Below are 20,000 nucleotides of genomic sequence, written 5' to 3'. Positions count from 1 at the left end.
ACTAAGAAAACATTGGGGTTTTTTTTGTTTATTTGTTTTCAGTGTATGATTTTTTTCTCCTGCTTGTCAGGAAATTCTAGGCATGAATATTTTGACTGAGATGTGAACCCCCCTCCCTACTCCCGAAAAAAATTCTGGATCCGCACCAGTATTGGCAGTAACTGAATGTCACATCGACAAGGGGAGATAACTTCACAATATGAAATTCGTCTAGTGTGGCATGCGATGATCTTTGACCATTTTTGAACTTTAACCTAATCGTTTAGGTTTATTTTACCCCCACTATACTTAAACTTGTACTTACCGACCTCCATAGGTCCTGTAAACTTCATGAAATATAAATCCAATTATAACACAAAATGAATTAATCCAAAGCACACCATTCTGCAGCATGTTATAATGATATTCCATTCGGAAAACCTCCGTGCCGTCGATTCCGTCACCTTATCAGATGAAGTGGGAATCGGCCGAGGTGTACCAAATGGAGTTTAATCTAAAAATATGATAATGGGTGACGCAACGTGATGTGATGTAGAATTTACATGTCAAGAACAAATTTTAAATTAATTCATAACAAACACTGTTTGTTCCGTCCCGGAATTTTGTATGTTTACCTTGGTTCTTTCTTTTATGCGCAGAAACGAGCCTCATTTTGATTGTCGACAACATGTGCTTCCGAGCACACTGTTTTTTGCCTCTTATTAACCTTTACATTTGACATTTTTGTCTTAGGCCACAGCGTAAGTGTTTTTCTATCATTATGTAAAAATAGAATGCATTATTTGTCCATGTCAGGATGTTTTTGGTATACTAGTGAAATTTATCTATATGTAAACATGTCTGTTTAAGAGAAAATTCGGGTTAGGTTTTTTCATCAGTGTAATCTATTTGTATCGGTATCATCGATAATTATGAATCTACTCTGCATTAATATACTTATACCTGAAATGTTAGTCTTAGGTCTAGTCATACGTAAATCTAGTCAACTGTTTATTATTTTACTATCTATGTGTACTCGTGTAGTGCATATGTACTTAAGAAGCTCAGATTTGGCTCATGTTATTAGATAGATTTACCAGTGTCAGATAAAATTATTTGTACTTTAAAGTTTATTACATTACCCTTTTGATTGATGTCTTGAAATGAGTTATTCATATTATACACATAATATGCTGAAGCATGGATTCATGTATAAAAGTATGGTCACCTGTTTCTGTCACTGTTAGTGTATGATGTAATCCGTGTCATATCATTCAGATTGTAATTCTTGTTTTTTGTTCTTTTACAGTTCTTTTACCAATATTTCAATAAACGCCTTTCAAGCCTCAGAGGTGTTTGTTGGGGTTTATTACAACAGTAGCTCTCCGGAGCAAGAGACTGTCACACTGTTTTAACAAAACTGTTCCATCTAGCCTATTCCCAAAAGTATGTACTGTGTGATTGAATTAAGCATGTAAAATAAATATAAGAGGTTCTGAGTTATAGGTCACAGGGATAATTTCATACCCAATTTTATGAATACATATGTAAATTACGGGCAGGTAGCAACCGTCCATTAAAAAGATGGTTGCCCCCTCCCCCCACTTTTAACCACAGTATATACATTGCAAGGAAATATGGGAAAAATTGGAAGTGAAAGTAATTTTGCCTTGAAAAAAAAGTGGCCACCACCCCCACACCCCCACCCCCCCCCCCTATTTCATTTTTTTTCCTTGTTAATTTTTTTAGGTTAGTAAAAATTTTCTCAGGTTGCCCCCCCCCCCCACTTTCAAAAACGATGCTACGTGCCTGAATTATATAGAATTATTTTGACTTTTTCCTTGGTAAGCCGCCCGTAGGATTGTGTATTTAGAGGCAAACACCTTAGTGCGGGTATTACTGTCTCATGACAGCATCTAGTTAAACTTTTGCCGTTAATTTTAATTAACGTTTTTGATTTTGATGCACTATCACCTTCTTTAATTTCCTCTAGGCTAAGTTTGTATTTTTTTTTGGATGTGTGAGTTTCCAAAGTGTTTCTTCAAATACGTGTTTATCAAAACCTTTCATGCCTTTCTCAAATAGAAAGTGAATAATCTCTGCTCTTTCATTTGTTATTATTTCATTTTCCCTATGCAGTCTTGCATCGACTCTGTCACTTTCAGTCCATTGTGATGGGCCAATGGATCGCATGGGAAAGGTAGCCACGTATCTATCGTCCAGCATTGCTAGTTTACATTGGCATTCGCTCTCCTTTTTGCTCTTAAAGTCGCATTCTTTGTATAAAACGATGATCTCTCTTTCAACAGCATCTGCATCTTTTTCAATTGGAACTATCCCGTCTTTCAAAAAGTTGTAAATTTTCGGTGTTTTCTCTTCAGTGACGTATACATTTTCTGATGACATCATCGTATCTTCCGATAAAATATTCATTTCTTTGCAAGCGAACTTATTGGCACAACATATATATTGCTTTTCACTGGATTGAAATATGACAAATTTTACATAGGTTGTTTGCTTAGGGCTGTCCCCCACTTGCTTGTATATTCCAGACAGCATTGTATTGTATTCTGCAGACACATTGATATACCTACATACAGCGAATGACACTTTACTTTCGCCATAGGTAGAGGTAATGGTTGCACTCTTTTTAGTGGATAAACAACGGCGGATGATTTCGAAGATTACAGACTTGCCACTACTATTGCTTCCAATGATAAGATTAAATCCTGTATTGAATTCTAATGACTGGTATTCATGATAGTGGACGAAGTTTTTAAAGATCATCGAGTGCAACATCTAAAATGAAAGAAATTCACTTAATGATTTATAATTAAGTAAGGGAAATTGAAGTTAAATTCATCACATTTATCATATAGCTTTGTTATGACATGACTTTTGTAGTCTCTCCTCTGGAAGGTGGCAAAGCCTTTCTTTGAACGACTTTGAATAGAAATTTCCCTCAGCCATGAATGGATTTTTATTATGGTGGATTGAAATTAATTCATTCTGGTTAAAACTTCAAATTTGAAAGAAACAGAATGGAAAAGTATATTTCAATCAGAAAAAATTCAGTTGGCGTACTAAGAACGTTTTACCTTTATTAAGATTAAGTTTAAACAACTGATTGTATATTTTGTTCATGATAGCTAAAATACAAAGAAAATATAGAAGTAACTTACAGTGTAATCACAAATGGTAATTTAAAATTAAAAACAACGCAACCAGTTGTAAATCTCTGTGCATGAAGAGAAAATATATCAGCTGTGTTTACATATTACGTACAGGCACTGAGTCTGATTTCCTTGTTCATATGAGGTTTTTCCGTATTTTCGTTCGTCATATGCTTTATCAGTATTTATTTATATGGAATGCATTTATTTTAAAAATACTATTTTCCGTTACATGCACTTCAAAACATACAAAAACATATCAGTATATTATTTTCCTTATCCACAAAGCATTTCAGAAAACATGGTTTTCATATATATTGTCACTCAGAAATGCATTGCCATATATTTCCTGATGTTGCAATCTTTTCTGTTAAAAATAACACAGGAAAGAAACAAATAAAATCATCGACACAAAGCAAAGAAAGCTAGAGTTTAATTACTGCATACTGCATACTGCAGCATAATCTTTATATTTCATTAACAATCAGATATATGTGCATTTTCAAAACAATTTGAAGAGAGTATCCGTAGTGAATTAATACATATTTTCCCAACAAACAAAGAGTTGAATTTGATTAAAAATGAAATAAAATACTAAGTTGATCTAAATATTACAGCAGGTCACCGGATCCCTTTTTTTTTTGGCAATCGCTAATAAATAATGGTTTCGGTTAAAATAACGTTAAATTGACATTTGAAAGGCACTTCATATTTATGTTTGTGTATTTTTGCTTAAGCACACATTTGATTACATACGATTATTACATATGATTATATATTTGTATGTATGTGTATTATGGAAGGAGGAATGAGTAAACATACAATGAAAATCCATAAATACATATATAATGAAAACATATGGATAGCTGGACAAGGAATCGAGCCCTAGACTCCTGTATTACTAGTCAGGTGCCCCAACCACTGAGCTATCTAGGCCGATGTCCTCAGTCCAGCCGACATTCTTAAAACATTAGTAACTTGTGTATAAACTAAAGAAATAAAATATATAAATATTTTGAATTTTTAATCCAGTTTATTCGATGATGATGATAAGGATGATGATGATAAGTCCTTCTTTCCAGGTTTTTGTCCTCCACAGGTTCTGAAAATAAAGACAAGCAATTCAACAAACTACTTTTTATATACAATATATAATATTTACATCCACTAGTATGTAAAATATTATTTTCTTTTTTTTTCTTAATTAATTGTTAATAGATTAGTTTACAACACTTAACAACCAAATTAAATTTAATTTTTGTGATTTGAAATTTTCGAGATGTTCCTTGGATGTTTAAGTATCCACTTCTTTTGAAAATATATTGTTGTACAATACTGCTGAAGTTTCTTATCCACTGCCGTGAATATTTTAATGAGGGGTAAAAAAAGAAGCTTAGTATCATATTTACTGGAACCCGCAATATATTTTTGTAATGATGCTTTATGTTGTTAAAGATTTCATTATAATGTGGTAATTCAAATTCATTTCGATTGTTGTAAAACAATTTTATAATTAAAACAGGAGTATAGATGGCACAAATGGAAAGAGAATAGATTCGTCATAATGAACAAACATGGCAAAGATATGGAAGCCAACCGTAGAAAAAGAACTTTGGGAAATTAATATAACCTTTGGAGATGTGAAGAGGACAGCCTAAAACAGAGAGGAATCGAAATCCCTAATCTTTGCCCTATGTGAGTCTGGGTACAACAAGGACTAGGTAGGTGGGTAAGTAAGCTTGTCAAGTCATAATACCTGTTGTTTGTACAGTTCTAGCTGTTGCCGATACCTGGACGTCAGTGACAGGGTAAGAAAGACAGGAATTGCCTTGGAATGCCGACACGGTAACATCCGGGATATCTGGGCCTAGCTCTTGTAGCAGGAATTTTTCCATTGGACCTGTGGCATTTGACTGGCATTCTGTTTGGGTATTTTTGCTCAAAAGCACACAGTCATAGTAGATAACTGTTCCTTGCACTTCCGGGGATAATAAATCTATAAGTAATGTGTTATCGGTATCAGTTGCATATTGTGCTATTTTCTGAAAGCAATTTTCAATTTTCGCCCCTCTCGACCAACCCTCATTTGGGCGATTTTGAAACGGAGCGAATTCAAAGAATGAAGTATATAATATCTTTTTTTTTTTAAATCTATGACTGGGCGAATTAAACATAGGGGGAATTTGTTTGCAGGTGTGAAAGGGCAAAAAAAAAAGACGAGACGAAAATAACCCTGTAAAAAGTAGGTGGAGTTTTCGTATAAATCAATATATCCATTTATATCTTTTATATCTCTGAACTATCATATATTTGAAAACAATGTGCAATTAAAGTAAGAGTTTGCATTTTAATTCCAGGTTTTGAATTGAAACAATAAAGAATCAAACCCACCAAAAAGAACAAATAAAAGATACATTGATATTTAACTGACCATATTTTATGCGTACTTATATTTATTTTGACTGTCAAATTCCCCGTCAAAAATCCACACATTTGTACTTTGTCTTCTGCAGACTCGTTAGGACAAGACGTTCTCTGCTCTGGAATGTGTTCCGCTTTACATTTGGGATTTGATGGCAACTTTGCGAGTGAAGCACAGGATGAAAAGCCAGGTTTCCCAAATTTGGAAACCCGATGGAAACATATGGGAATCGTGACATCAGTAGTTTCCATATAGTTTTCATTTTATGGAAACCACATAGTGGTTTCCACATAGATTCCCGACATGGAAACAATCAACCTGTGGTTTCCCGTAAGTTTCCCAAGATAGGAAACCATGGAAACATACCCTGGTGGTTTCCACATAGTTTCCCGACATGGAAACAATCAACCTGTGGTTTCCCGTAAGTTTCCCAAGATAGGAAACCATGGAAACATGCCCCGGTGGTTTCCATGTAGATTCCCGATATGGAAACAACCAACCTGTGGTTTCCCGTAAGTTTCCCAAGATAGGAAACCATGTAAACATGCCTCAGTGGTTTCCATACAGATTCCCGACATGGAAGCCACCAATGTGTAGTTTCCCCCATGTTTCCCAGGCAGGGACACTTTGAAAGTAAATCTCAATACTAACCCACCTACCTTTTATTTTACAAAAAGTTAAATATTTAATTATGTTACCATATTTTTACCAATGATAGAAATATTTCAAAAATGATTACATGCTGTATCAAAATAATTAACTTCAAACAGTTAAAATAACTAGATGTGTATTTCTGTGTGATTAATTTAATATTTCAGCACCGTGAACGCAATTCAATTTTAATTTAATTTTATTTTACTGAATTTATTTAATTTAATTCAATTTTGAATTTGATTTATCACATAAGTTTTGGTAAACTCGTATAGAATGCGTGAAGTGGAATAGAAAAAAGTAAGTGCATGCAGTTATGTAGAAATCAATCATTTCCGATCCCACTTTCTTGAAGCTGTCTATGATGAATGTTCCTTTGAAAAAATGGAAGAGCTAAGGAAGGGTACATTTAATGAAATTATTTACAGAAAAGGTTTACTAAAAAGATCGATTAAAAAGTAAATAAAGAAATGTGTCAAATTACGATTACTGATTAAGGACAGGTGAGACGTTCCTCAATAAAATAATTAAATTTTTTTCCAGTCTTTTGCAACTGACATTGAAGAATTATTTTTACATAATTACATGTATTCACAAGACATCAAGGTACCTTACTAGGCATTTGTGTTAGATACCAGAGGTTGGCATTTCTTATATATCGGGGTAATCCGTCAGGAAAAAAATACTTCAGTTGGTTTGTCAAAATTACATTTTTAGTGTTTCAAGTTTTTAAATACAAGTTTAGAAAGTGATAAAGATTTTGTTTTAATATGAATTAATATATTAATATTTACATTTCCAATGTCTTTGTCCGAGATAAAATTACCAATTGTAAATGTAATTGATTTTCTCATGAATGTTTTGGCGCGGTTCCAAAAAAAAAAACCACGTGCAGGGCGGGGCAACACCTAGAGAGAAGCAGGCTTGGAGCCCGTGGATTGGCGGAATTAAAGCATGTAAATATAAGGAATAACTGTCTTATTTTTCAAATTCATGAAGATGATCAATGGATTGGCTTGTGTGATAATTTTATGCATAAACGCCTTCGTATGCATAAATCACTTCATGAATTCGAAAAATAAGACAGTTATTCCTTAAATATAAACTGGTCAGATAAGAATCATTCATCAAATTGGCTGGGGGTTAAGTATTATCATACTAGTATTTTACTATTAATAGTGAATATTGTTTTTTTTTTAATTTATTAAATTATTATTTTTATTATTGGGGGTGGGTGGGTTGCTTTTCATTTTTTCCTTGAGAAGCCCCCCCAAAAAAACGCTTTTGAAAAAGTCACTATGGTCGGCCTGTGTAACTAGGGACACCTGTCCTCACGTGCCATTTCAGGTGGAGACACGTGCCGCGAAGACACCTGTCACTGTGTATTTTTTGTATATTTATCGTGTCGTGTATTTGTACGATTTGAATAGTTGGGGAACTTGACTCGCTGGCAGTGTAGAGGACCCTTAATGACGTAATGTCCAGTCCAAATAGGTTTGGGACGATTACTGAAATTAGACACAGGGAAGTGCTAAGTAAAATATACTGCTTTATTCAGGTCTCCGATAAGAATGGACAATATATATAGTCACCAGGTACAATAAAAATCATATTTCTATCTGCATAACGCATTACAAAGGTTGGTGCCCTAACTTACTTAACTCTGGTGACTAATAGAGTGATCAAACAATATGAAAATACTCACTCTATATACAAAAAATCGAAACAAAGTCATTTAACTAGATAAGTAGTGAAGGTAAACATTGGCTAAGAAAATTCGAACTGACAAAATGTAAACAAGTTTAAGTTAACATTATCAATATAAATAACTTTAAACCAAAATAAGAAGAATTAAAAACGCCATTATTTTATCTAAAACATCCCTATTACTTGATCAATCAAAGAAATACTTCCTAAAAACTTACAATATAAAAGTTACTCGCCGCATGGTTTTGTTTGTTCAACATTGTGCAAAGTGAAAACCAGTTTAATAAACAGTAAAATCTAAAACCTAAACTGAACAAATGATTTCCGAACTTTATTGGTTTGAACCAAAATAATTGAAACAAATTATATTAAGCCATGTATAATGATGAATGTTGACTGGGAACTATACTTTTATAAAAAGTTTAAACAATAAAAACCTTAAAACTGCATAACTGGGTTTTGTGTAATTAATTATTTAAAACCGAATTTTTTTTTTTTTTTTTACCTTAAATGAAAGCTCAAATTTCCATAAAACAAAATCAAATAGTTTAAGTAACTTTTACAAAACAGAAGAATAACTTGCAATTAATTTTAAAAGAAAAAAAAGAAAAAGATATATAAACCATTTTACCTGAAATTAGACACAGGGAAGTGCTAAGTAAAATATACTGCTTTATTCAGGTCTCCGATAAGAATGACCGAAAAAGGGTACGCAATCTAAATCGGAGACCCGGGCTTCCCTGGTCAATTTCGGCCAATCAAAATTTAGTTTCTTTGTTCTCAAATAGTTTCGTTAATTGAAATCGCTATTAAATAGATCACGTGACCGTGATCTCCGGACACTGACCATTATCCATTAATTGACTCTAACACGGGTAATCCCCTAACAAAGAAAAATCTACTGACACCTGAGTATATCTTGACTTTGACACTAGGTAAAAAAAGATGAAAGGAAACCCTAAAGGACAATTGCAAACAACGTAACACCTATCTGCAAATTTGCTTGACCCTCTGAATAACAAATTACATCATAGTACATTTTTGTGCCCTTGTTACAAAACATATCTAACAGATGGAGTTTTTATAAGTAAATTGACCAGATTTAATTATTTGTCTTGACATTTTTGGCAAACTGAATTAATGCATCAATTTATGAACGTAAATGCAAAACAAAAAATATTTTATATAGATCTTATATACTGAACTTCATATAAACCTGAAAATACATGAAATACTGATGTACTAGATACAAAAAAATTAATAATAAAAAAACTATTACTTAAACAAGAAAAACTACATTACTACTTCATTATTCTACACCTACATTATGTTATTACCTAATAAGGACACATATACCGATACACATACATAGTCATTAATCATAACAAGATAGTCATGTTGTATATTTTATTTGATAAAATAAAGTATATCAGGAAAGACATATTCTATGTGAATTGAGACGGTTTTGTACCTAAAGGGAACAATGGGCTGTCGTCGAGCATGTACACACACAGTCTCCGACCGAAAATTCTTTTAAATTAAGATGATGATTCGTGTTTCTTTTATCATTTAAAAAATTGTATATTCCATAAATAAAGTTATACAAGAGAACATATTTATAAAATAACCTAGATTTAAGAAGTTCAATGAAAGAACAAACTATTTAGAATTTTTATTTCAATTTTCATTACTGATTTAAAATAAAACTATCCTCTTTAGAAATTAAATAATTTTCTATAGGTATTGAATAGATCTTAATTCTCGTCGTGTATAATTATATTAAATCAGAATGACGTTAATAGATCAATGTGAAATCAAAACTGTATTTAATATTGTTGATGGGTTTTTTTGTGTGAAATTTGTAATCTAACGTACTACAAAGACATTTATTAGATAAATGTTTATAATATAATTCATCACATAAAACGTTTTTTTTTTTTTTTGTCTTTCCTTTTTTTGTTTAAATATGTACGCAGATCCCCGTGTAGTAAACGCCTACACTTTTCGCATGAAATTAGAATGTAGGGTACATTATATTTAACAAACTTTAAAATTTTCAGATATTTTTTTTTCTCCAAAGGCCATTGCTCTAGATAAAGGAAAGTCTATAATATTTTGCATGATTTTCTTTTCCTTAAGAACAATGGATTTTAAAGTAGTGCATGCTAAGGCAATCTATTAAAATAATTAATTGTATAATTAATTCATTGTATAATTGTCACGATTGTATTTTTGTGCACTTTTTGTTGATTTCATTCTATAAAGGTATGAAGTTTGTCAATACTTCAACAAACATTTCTTTATCTATGTTGTACACTACTTTATTTTTATTCGCCGACATGCTACTCTTTAAAAAAAAAACTTGCGTGATTAATAGACTTGATCTTCAGGCCTGTAGGAAAGTAATTTCCGTTAGAGTAATAAACTAACCGGGATTTTATTTTTACTAGTATACCTTACCAGATTTCTTAACGAAAAAAAAAAAACATTAAAGAATACAGGGCGGGACCAGCAGCTAAAGCTGTATGCATAAGTGCAGCCCTGCACATCAACGAGTATCTAGATGACTTTTGACATAATTTTTCCCATGACTTCACTTATACCAATCACGACTAAAATACTGAATTAAAATACTGTTATATTTTCCTGACTTTGATAAGGTGTTAGTTTTGTTCCACCTAGAGATATAATTCTCCTAAGAAAAAGGTTTTCAACATATTCTGATTCATTTTTAAGACAATTTTACGTGTTAAAATGATGTGTGAAATTTTTTTAGCTAAAAGCCAAGGAGTTTAAAGTACAATGTACATGTAGCAATTAGAGAAAAGTCTAGCAGGTCCACCAGTAATATTGATAGCAGGCTCAAAATCTAATTAAACCCCGAAAAGGAGGGAGTTCAATTAGTAATTTAATCCCCCCCCCCCCCCCCCCCCCCGAAAAAACACAACAATTTATTAGCAATGAATTATTAATCACCGAACTTTTCAATCATCACTATTGAAATAAAAAAAAAAAACTGTTCTTGATAATCATATTATAATTGTAGATCGTTTTCATGCCTTTTAGGATTCCTGTGGAAAGTTCACAATAAAAAAAATGTGCCTTTAAAAATTTAACATCTGTTAGTGTGACATTATAAATTCATAATCATACATGTAACAGTTAAAAGAAGCGGGGAGAGGGGGGGGGGGTACTTTCAGCAAGGACGGCCACTAAAAACAACCAAGCCCCGAAACCCATATCCCGAAGGCAAATAAGTTGAGGTGTCGAGCAAGAATTTTTTTTTCTGCTCTTGCCTCATGTATTTAACCGCTTTTTTTCTAAATATACTAGGCCTACACATCATATCGGCAAAAATATTTAGGAGCCCCTCTTTTTATTCCACGAAAAGGGGAAAACTTAATTAAATTCTAATATATAAGATCTCAACAGTTTATATTTCCCATCCTGCATCGCTCTGTAGGCGCTTTATTTCATTGGTCAATTTCCCGAGGCGCCATTTTTGGAGGATCGAGAAGGACGAAGAAGAAGGTGTAAGCAGCTGGTAAATGTGAAATGTAAAGATGGTTTCACCACCCAGTGTCTTTAAGACTGTGATAAATGCAATGGCCAACTATGAAGGTTTAGTGTACGTATATTTTTGTTAACTTTTTACGGTAAATAGTTGTAATATTTGGCAACAACAAATCTTCACTATCGGAGGCAACTTTTACTCTGACGCCATTTTGAAAAGTTGGATACCTAAGTTCTAAATTGTTAAGTGTATATATTGCAGAGAGAAAGAGAGAGAGAGAGAAAAAAAAATTTGAGACAATAGTATGATATAGCATAACTTAGATTATGGAGGCCCCAAAGGCACCGTGCATGTGCATGCTGTATGTTGTAAAATGGCAACGTTTCGCCTTTTATCATGTTTATTAAAATGTATGCTTCATATGTATGTTCTCTCTCTATATATAAATGAATACTTTTCGGAATTAAAAAAAAAATATTTTTAACCCCGCTCAAATTATCCGGATGATAATAGTTTCACCGTGCATGGTTTCGTAGTTAAATTCAGACCGTAGAACATCCGGTTTGAATACATGTGTTTTCTGACTTTTCGGATAGCCAACTCTTGTTTTTTGGAACTTACGACTTATGGCAAGGTATAAATGAAATATTATTGGTTCAAAACTTTGATAAAAGCATCGATATTTTTACAAAAAAGTGTCTTCAATCTCAGCTTATCCGATTATTCATGAAGGATATCCTCATCAGAACAGTTGGAATAGATTGTAGGGAATAGCATAACCTTAATCATATATGCATGACGATGATATGGAGGAAAAATATACATATAAAAGTGAATGTAGGTGAAAGCCGGTCCACTTTTCTGAAGAGATTAGGTTTGTTTTATTGTTTATTGAAATAGTTTACTGCTCAAAAGATTTTTTTTGTAATGTCTAACCTGTTGAGATGAAGATGTAAAAAAAGAAAAGCCTAATAGTGAATTAATATTTATAGTATGTCAAGAAATGCAAATGAATCATCAGCTTAAATTATCAGTTTTTTCACAATTATTGACCTGAGTAGGACAATGTATAGCGAATAATACATACTCTTTTCCATATCACATCCTAGCCCGAGACACCAATATCAGCCAGAGGGACAGAGGCCCTAGGGCTGATATTGGTCAAAGGTCTGATACAGGATGTGATGTGGAAAAGGGTATGTTTCATTATGTTTATTACAAACTTGGTAATAAAATACAGAACACTTCAAGTTGAGAAGATCAAGAAAATAAGTAAATAATCATGCACAATAAAACTAATTACATACATGTACACAGTATTGTCTTACTGAACAGATTTAGCTGTCATTAGGTCAAAATTGCAAATAATAAGATGCTTATTATATCTGTATATTCAGGTAACTCTTGATAGCTTGAACTTCGATTTCTCAGAAGTTCTTGATCGCTTGAAGTGAGTCTCCGGTCCCGATTTTTTCCACTATATAACTAAGCAGATTTGCTCTTGATTTCTCGAACTCCTGATCTCTCGAAACCCTTGATCCCTCGAAGTCAAAATGCAGTCCCGCTGTGCTGTGAATTTTACCCTTGATACCTCGAAGTGGCTGTGTGTATACCAAGTTATAATGTTCAAACTTTTGCCATAACTGTATATCTGTGTGTCTGTCTGAGTGTCTGTGGTCAACTTAAACCTTCACCATAACTTTAGAACTATACGAGATAGTGGCTTCATATTTAGTATGCATACTCCACTAATGAAGTGCTTTCAAATGGCAACAAGGACAATGATTATGTGATCTTGACAGTGACCTGTAACAGTATGCTAAAAAAAATTGCATTTTCGAACTTTGTTGCTGTGTTTCACAAGCGCTTCTTGTTTTTAGCTCTACTTGTCAGAAACCAGAAGAGCTTATGCGATAGTAATGCGTCCGTCCATCTGTCTAGCTGTCCGTCCGTCTGTCTGCAAACACTACTCCTCCTTAAATTTTAGTCTGATTTCAATATAACTTGGCACACAAGTAGACTATACTAAGATACATAATTCTGTGCATCAGTTTTTGATAAGTACAAACCAGTAGAGCTACAGTCTTGACAGAGATTTCTGGTTATTTTTTCTTCCATCCCAGTTGTTGCTAATGCTATTACATAGTTAGTTTAAATTAGAATGCAATAGTACCTGGACATAATTTATCATTTCAGAGAGAAGAAAACTGTGTGACTTTAAAAGAAAACCAGTGAGATAAAATTATAGAAAATGTATGATGATTCAGGATGTGGTCATTTGGTAAGTGGTAATTCATTCATGATTAGTATGTATATGACAATTGCCTGAAAAAAAAAGATTCTAAATTTTATTTAAATACTGAACTGTGGTATATCAGCTGTGAGCTACAAGAAGTTTTATGTAAAAGCTAGGGCTGAAACAATTTGCCCCCTCCATGTTATGTGTGTATTGCTATGATTGACATACAATCAGTTCTCTAATACACACACTTCAATAAAACTTTGTCGTCTTGAACCTGAATTGAACAGGAAAAAACTCTGAGATCTCTACAAAAATTTGAATGAAAAAAAGGAAATGCTTATTAACTGATTTCTTGCTGGTCAGTATTTTGATTACTTAAAGGAAGCTCTAAAAACTGCACACTAAAGAGTTCTACTTTAATATCAGGTAGTTTTATGAAGTTAAAGTGATCTGCCCATAGATTAAGATTATGAAAAATGTTATTTTACAGTCAGTTAGATTATTTTTAATAGATTAAATTATTTTTAGCATTATTTAAAAAAAAAAAAGGAGATTAATTATTTTCTTAAATTTTCCAATGTAAGTAAACAGCAATGATTTCTGCTTACAGTCATAGTCCATTGTCTTTGAAAATTTCTTGGGGAAATGAGGCACATACTATATGTTCTAAATGAATAAAAAAGGCTCATTATGCACATATTTATGTGAAATATGATAGATTTTTTTCTCTTCAAGGAATAATTTCTGCAAGTCACTAAGTTTTTAGAGTTTCCTTTATTTTATAGATATTCAATGAAATTATTTGAAGTATTAAATTTTGGTAAATTTTATGATACTAAAAGGTTATATGGATGAAAAAACAGCATGCGTGTATGACAATAGGGCTTAAATTTTTAATGTCTCTTCATTTTTCAGTGACAGTAAAACAGGAATTGTCATCACCAATAGACGAATTTCACATTCCTAAGAGTTTCCTCCAATTGTCGGCGTATCGCTCATTTTCCCCACTTTGTCCTTTGTAAGTTACTTGTTAATATTTTCAATCTTCAAAAATATTGGACAATTACGATCTGTATCTGTATTGCCAGAGTATGGGGGCAACATGCAAGTCATAATGATAATGTTCATACAGATTTTATTTCTAAGATATTGTCCCTCAAAGTTGATACAGTTAAAGAGGGAAAACAGCGTCTTAAGCAGGTTGACCCCAGATCGACCCTGCGAAGGGGAATAACTTTTGTAAATGTGAAAGTCCTTTGTGGTATATCATATAGATCTAAAACTGACTGAATTTTGATCAGCCAATTCATGAACATGATGAATGGATGTAAATAATGTTGGTCAATATATGTAAAAAAAATTAAATTACTTGTTTACATATACATTTGTGGTATCTCTCCCATTGAAGTTTATAAACTTGTTATTTATTTCTTAAATAAACTGAGCGTACATGCAATACCGGTATAAAATTACTCATAAGATACATGTATACTTAAACCATGATAAAATCATATGTGTCCAATGCAGCATATGATAAATCATCAACATACAAGTACATGTGTATATATACTGTAAAACATTATTTAAATTTTGGATATACTGTAAAACATATATATTGCATTATTTTTAGGTCCTGTTCTGTGGATGCCCTTAGACATTGTCTACCCATCACTCCATCTGAAATCACTCGTTCTGTGCATATTTCTCTCTCAAACTTAAACTACAGAGAGCCTGTGGATAGAGGATGAAGAGTGACCTTGGACTAATTTTCTAGGTCAAAGGTCAGTATCAAAATCTACTGTATATCTTTTTTTAAAATCGTAGTCCAAAGTGTATTTCTCCCCTGGTGTAATCTAGCTTTTGTGCAATGGGGTGGAGGGTCTGCAATGATCTTCAACCAATTTCTAGGTCGAATATCAAAATAAAAAAAAAAATCTCTCCCTAATATTTTTGTTATTATAAAGGGTACTGTATACAGGGGAATTTTCGCCCACGTTTTATTTTCGCCCCTTTCGCCCTACCCTTATTTGGGCCAATTTAAAACGGGGCGAGTTCAAAGAATACAGTAATATTTCGTTAACAATAACTATGACTAGGCGAATTTAAAACGGGACAAAATTGTTCGCAAGTGTGAAAGGGTGAAAATAAGACGGGGCGAAAATAACCCTGTATACAGTATGTTTTCTCTCAAACTAATCAAACTTAAAGCAGGGTTCTTAGTATGAGATACATGTAGTAATATATTCTCAATGACATAATAAGGCTGAAAACATTATTTATATTATGTTATTTTTTTCACTTATCATAAAGTATTAAATGTTAAAGAGATACATTAAATGCTGAAATCATATGTATCATGGTCATGGAAAGTAATTATTGATATTGGTATATTAAAGGACATTGACTGATCTTTCAGATTTCTAAGTTATATTCAAGCATTATAATTCTGACATCATATAATAATTTTGTATGAATATTGCAGATCATAGGTGATGTGAAGAAAACCAGGAAACTGATGTTGAAAGAAGTACTTAATGACCCTTATGAATGGACTTAAATGTGAAAGACTGTTCCATTGTTTATCTAAGATACAGTAAAATTTGTCTAATCCGGACTCTGAGTACTCCGGACTTTTGTCCATTCCGTCCGTAAATTTTAGTCCCATGCACTTCTTTAACAAATTCATTTTAAAAAATTCTGTGTAGTCCGGATACTGTCTATTTTGTATTCCGAACGGCCATACTGGTCCCAACTGCTCATAATTAACGGTAATTATTCCCTCTAATCCGGCCACACCAGAGTTACTTCAAAGCAATTAACACCTTTCGTCCAGGGAATGTGATAATCTGTGTTTACATTAGCATGATTATTAGTGCCATGAGACGAACTCGGTGAAATGCGGCGGTGACACAGTCCACTTGAAAAATATATTATATGATTAAATTACAATTTAAAATAACTTTGTTTTAACTCCTTTTACCACATTATAACATAAACACAAAAATATAATTATGTACGCGATTTACAAATCAAAATATAAATCGGGATCGAAAATCGAACGCATTCAAAATGGCGCCATGACACTGTGGGGGAAGACATAAATTTTTACATAAAATTAAAAGTTCAATCTAATAATTAGCACATCGTAAATAATTGTGCATTACTGTCAATACATTGAACGAGGTCTTTGACAAGCGAAACCAGGTCCGCTTGATACATAGTAGGCCTATATTATGCGTGCCTGTATATTTTGATTGAGGTAACATTTCACCCGACTTTTAAACTTCGTGAACAAATAAGAAAATACAGCAAGTCATGTGAGACTATTTTATAATTTCTAGACTCCAAAATAGTGATTGATTTCATCTTTTATTTTTATTTATGAAATGTATATAATGTACTTGTTAATAAACAACGAAAATTTTTGAAATTGATATTTTCCTGCATTTTTCCTGCACTCCGGATTCTGTCTAATCCGGCCAAATTTTATGGAACCGGCGGTAGCCGGATTGGACAAATTATACTGTATATGAATTTATTTAATATTTTGATATCATTGAAAAATTCAGTTACAGTTTTTGTACATCAAATGAATTATTAAACATATAAAATGGTAATGCTTTTTTCTTTTACATGTAATAAATTTTTTTGATAGATTTTTAAAAGAATACGCATTATTTCACATTGCTTCCTTTAGAAAAGTTAGGGAATCTTGAAGTTTCCCAGTAATTTCCACCAGGAATGAGACTCCAGATAATTCCACCAAGTTTCCGCCACACAGAAAGTGCTACACAAGTTCCATATAGTTTCCTGAGTCAAGGAAACTTCAGGAATCATAAGGTTTCACGAGCTTCCATGTAGTTTCCCATAAAAGAAAACCTTAAGATTCCATCAAGTTTCCATTCCACGGAAACCACTACGCTCATATTCCATATGGTTTCCTGAGTCAAGGAAACTTTAGGAATCGTGAGGTTTCCCGAGCTTCCATGTAGTTTCCCGTATAAGGAAACCTAAAGATTCCATCAAGTTTCCATTCCACGGAAACCCCCTACGCTCCGATTCCATATGGTTTCCTGAGTCAAGGAAACTTTAGGAATCATGAGGTTTCCCGAGCTTCCATGTAGTTTCCCGTAAAAGGAAACCTAAAGATTCCACCAAGTTTCCATTCCACGGAAACCCCCTACGCTCCGATTCCATCAAGTTTCCTGATTCTGGAAACCAGTGGAATCTTCAGGTTTCCCATTACGGGAAACTACATGGATGTTCGGGAAACTTCAGGTTTACAGAGGTTTCCGTGGTTCGGGATACCTTATGGAATCGGAGCGTAGGGGGTTTCCGTGTCACGGAAACTTGGCGGAATAACCTAGCATCCGCTACGGAAACCACTGGGAAACATGATGTAAACTTGAGGTTTCCATGTGGTTTCCATAAAGTTTCCCATGATGGGAAACCACTTTTTTCACCCAGTGAAGCATAAAAGCTGTTTGACTCCATATGAAGGCATTTAGGACAGAGGGAAGCTGTAATGGAATTTAAGTTCCTTTTCTATAGCGTGATGCTTTGGCTTACACAAACTCTAGTTAATCAATGAAAGACCCAATAAACTAAATGAATTTCCTCGTTTTTCCTTTATCTTTATTTTTTATACTTCAAATTACAATACGCGTACTTCAAATAGAGGGCTTCAAACCTTTGTGCCTTTAAAAATAAAAACATTAATGTATACAAATACAAACCCAAACAGCTTATAATTAGTGCTAATTAAAGCCAACCACTCACAACCCTGTGATTGCACTAAATCGTAAATACATTAGTTTTGTAAACGTTAAGTAACTTTTCTAGTCATATCTCAAATACGTACCCATACAGTTCGGCACTATAGACACAATCCAAAGTACACACGTGTAGACAGTCCACTGCAGGGTCAACAGAGAACTTAAATATTTAAAGTTGTAGGGTTTATGATCGATTTAGTTACTCTCTGTTTCCCATTGTACGACACACTGTTTCGACCAGGACTCGGGAACTTGTGTCTAATAGTCTCGAGTGAGTCATCACGAACGGAAAGGGATTCTGCAAATATGAGTTTTGAGTACTTATAATCATTAAGCCATGAAATGATAAAATTAACGGGAAAATGAGTAATGATATTATTTTTCTTTACGTTTAACAGATATGCTTCACCGATATCAAAAACACAGCTGAATGAATTATTTACATCAATATTATTGATGTTAGACTTTTAACATGGGCATCAGCAAAGCGGAGCATCCTTTCGGAAAGAGCATATCTATAGTAAATTGATATTAAGATCATTTAATTGGGGGGGGGGGGGCGGAATGGGCATAAAATATTTTTAAACAAAGCGAAAAAATAAAGATTCTTTGCAAAATGTTTGCCCCCAAAGCATGAAAACTCAAAACAGTCAATTGAAAATAATTAAACTGACTCAATTAAACTGTTTAATTATTATTGCAGATTTGTATGCAATCTAGCGTTAATCCAGTTTATGTACTTGCATCGGTGATCGTTTGTTACGGAGCAAAGTGATTTTACAGTTGACTCTGTCGAGTTTTAAGCCGTTTCAGCATGTTTTCGCAAATAATTATTCGTTTTGTGTAAACTTCTTTTATACGTCCGCTGCTCAGACAAGTGATCGTATTATCAATTCACAAAATATAATAGGATATGCTCTTTTGAATCAAGAAATTGAATTCATATAATCAAGAGCTACAGAATAGATATACCGGTATCAAATGCTGCAATTATTAACACGCACATTCAAATCAAAGCTTTTTTCTGCACAAAGATTCACGTAGCATGTAGTGATTTAATTATATACCTCATTTTATCTTGCCTTGTTCGATGCCATATGACGTTCAAGAAATTTCTCTCAACAGTGTTTAAGGCAAAAAGTGGGGCCTAAAAAATAAATTGAGCACTTTAATCATTTATCCAAACTTATGGAAAATGTGAAAGTGAATTAGATTTTATATACGTATATGAAATATATGGGGATAACGAACAGTATTCAAGCTCAAACGTCCATAAAAACAATACAAAATAGGAGAAGAGCACACAGGGGCCGCCAAAACATCACAGGTGGGATCAGGCGCCATGGAGGAGTGAACATCCCCTGTCGACCGGTCAGATCCTCCGTGAGCTCCCTATCATTTTTTGACTCAACGATAAATTGTATTTGCTGACAAGGTCACTGTATCGACTATAGAATTTACGAATAGACTTTAAACTTAGTCTAGACTTTTGGTATTCCTCTTTCATCAACTTGTTTTTCAAAAATTTTCCTCGATT

At 33.2% G+C, this 20,000-nt stretch overlaps 2 protein-coding genes and 1 long non-coding RNA gene across 3 annotated transcripts in view; 1 reads left to right on the top strand and 2 right to left on the bottom strand.

Moving 5' to 3' along the window:
* LOC134243558 (uncharacterized) overlaps nucleotides 1-18,622 on the bottom strand; it is a 65,235-nt gene extending 46,613 nt beyond the window's left edge. Inside the window, exons 1-4 of the mRNA XM_062725812.1 lie at nucleotides 18,550-18,622; nucleotides 18,163-18,208; nucleotides 5,600-5,748; nucleotides 4,909-5,148 (exon numbers count right to left, since the gene is read on the bottom strand). Coding sequence (XP_062581796.1) covers nucleotides 4,909-5,148; nucleotides 5,600-5,748; nucleotides 18,163-18,208; nucleotides 18,550-18,553 — 439 coding nt within the window. The 5' untranslated portion in view covers nucleotides 18,554-18,622. The remainder of the gene's footprint in view (nucleotides 1-4,908; nucleotides 5,149-5,599; nucleotides 5,749-18,162; nucleotides 18,209-18,549) is intronic.
* On the bottom strand, nucleotides 1,881-3,576 carry LOC134243555 (uncharacterized). Its single transcript, XM_062725808.1, has 2 exons — nucleotides 3,162-3,576; nucleotides 1,881-2,778 (listed from the first exon to the last, which is right to left on the bottom strand). The coding sequence occupies exon 2, from the start codon at nucleotides 2,776-2,778 to the stop codon at nucleotides 1,969-1,971; it is 810 nt and encodes a 269-aa protein (XP_062581792.1). The 5' UTR covers nucleotides 3,162-3,576; the 3' UTR covers nucleotides 1,881-1,968.
* Nucleotides 11,777-16,275, top strand: LOC134243554 (uncharacterized). Its single transcript, XR_009987060.1, has 5 exons — nucleotides 11,777-12,080; nucleotides 13,643-13,727; nucleotides 14,604-14,706; nucleotides 15,319-15,469; nucleotides 16,171-16,275. It is a non-coding gene; the product is annotated as an uncharacterized LOC134243554 (long non-coding RNA).
* Nucleotides 18,623-20,000: the final 1,378 nt, after the last annotated feature.

Source organism: Saccostrea cucullata, unplaced genomic scaffold, assembly GCF_032062105.1.
Source record: "Saccostrea cucullata isolate Sc308-1 unplaced genomic scaffold, CSIRO_AGI_Scuc_v1 ctg3093, whole genome shotgun sequence".
In the NCBI taxonomy this organism is placed as follows: Eukaryota; Metazoa; Mollusca; class Bivalvia; order Ostreida; family Ostreidae; genus Saccostrea; species Saccostrea cuccullata.
Note: the sequence above shows the minus strand (reverse complement) of the source record. Positions and strands in the feature narration are given on the sequence as shown.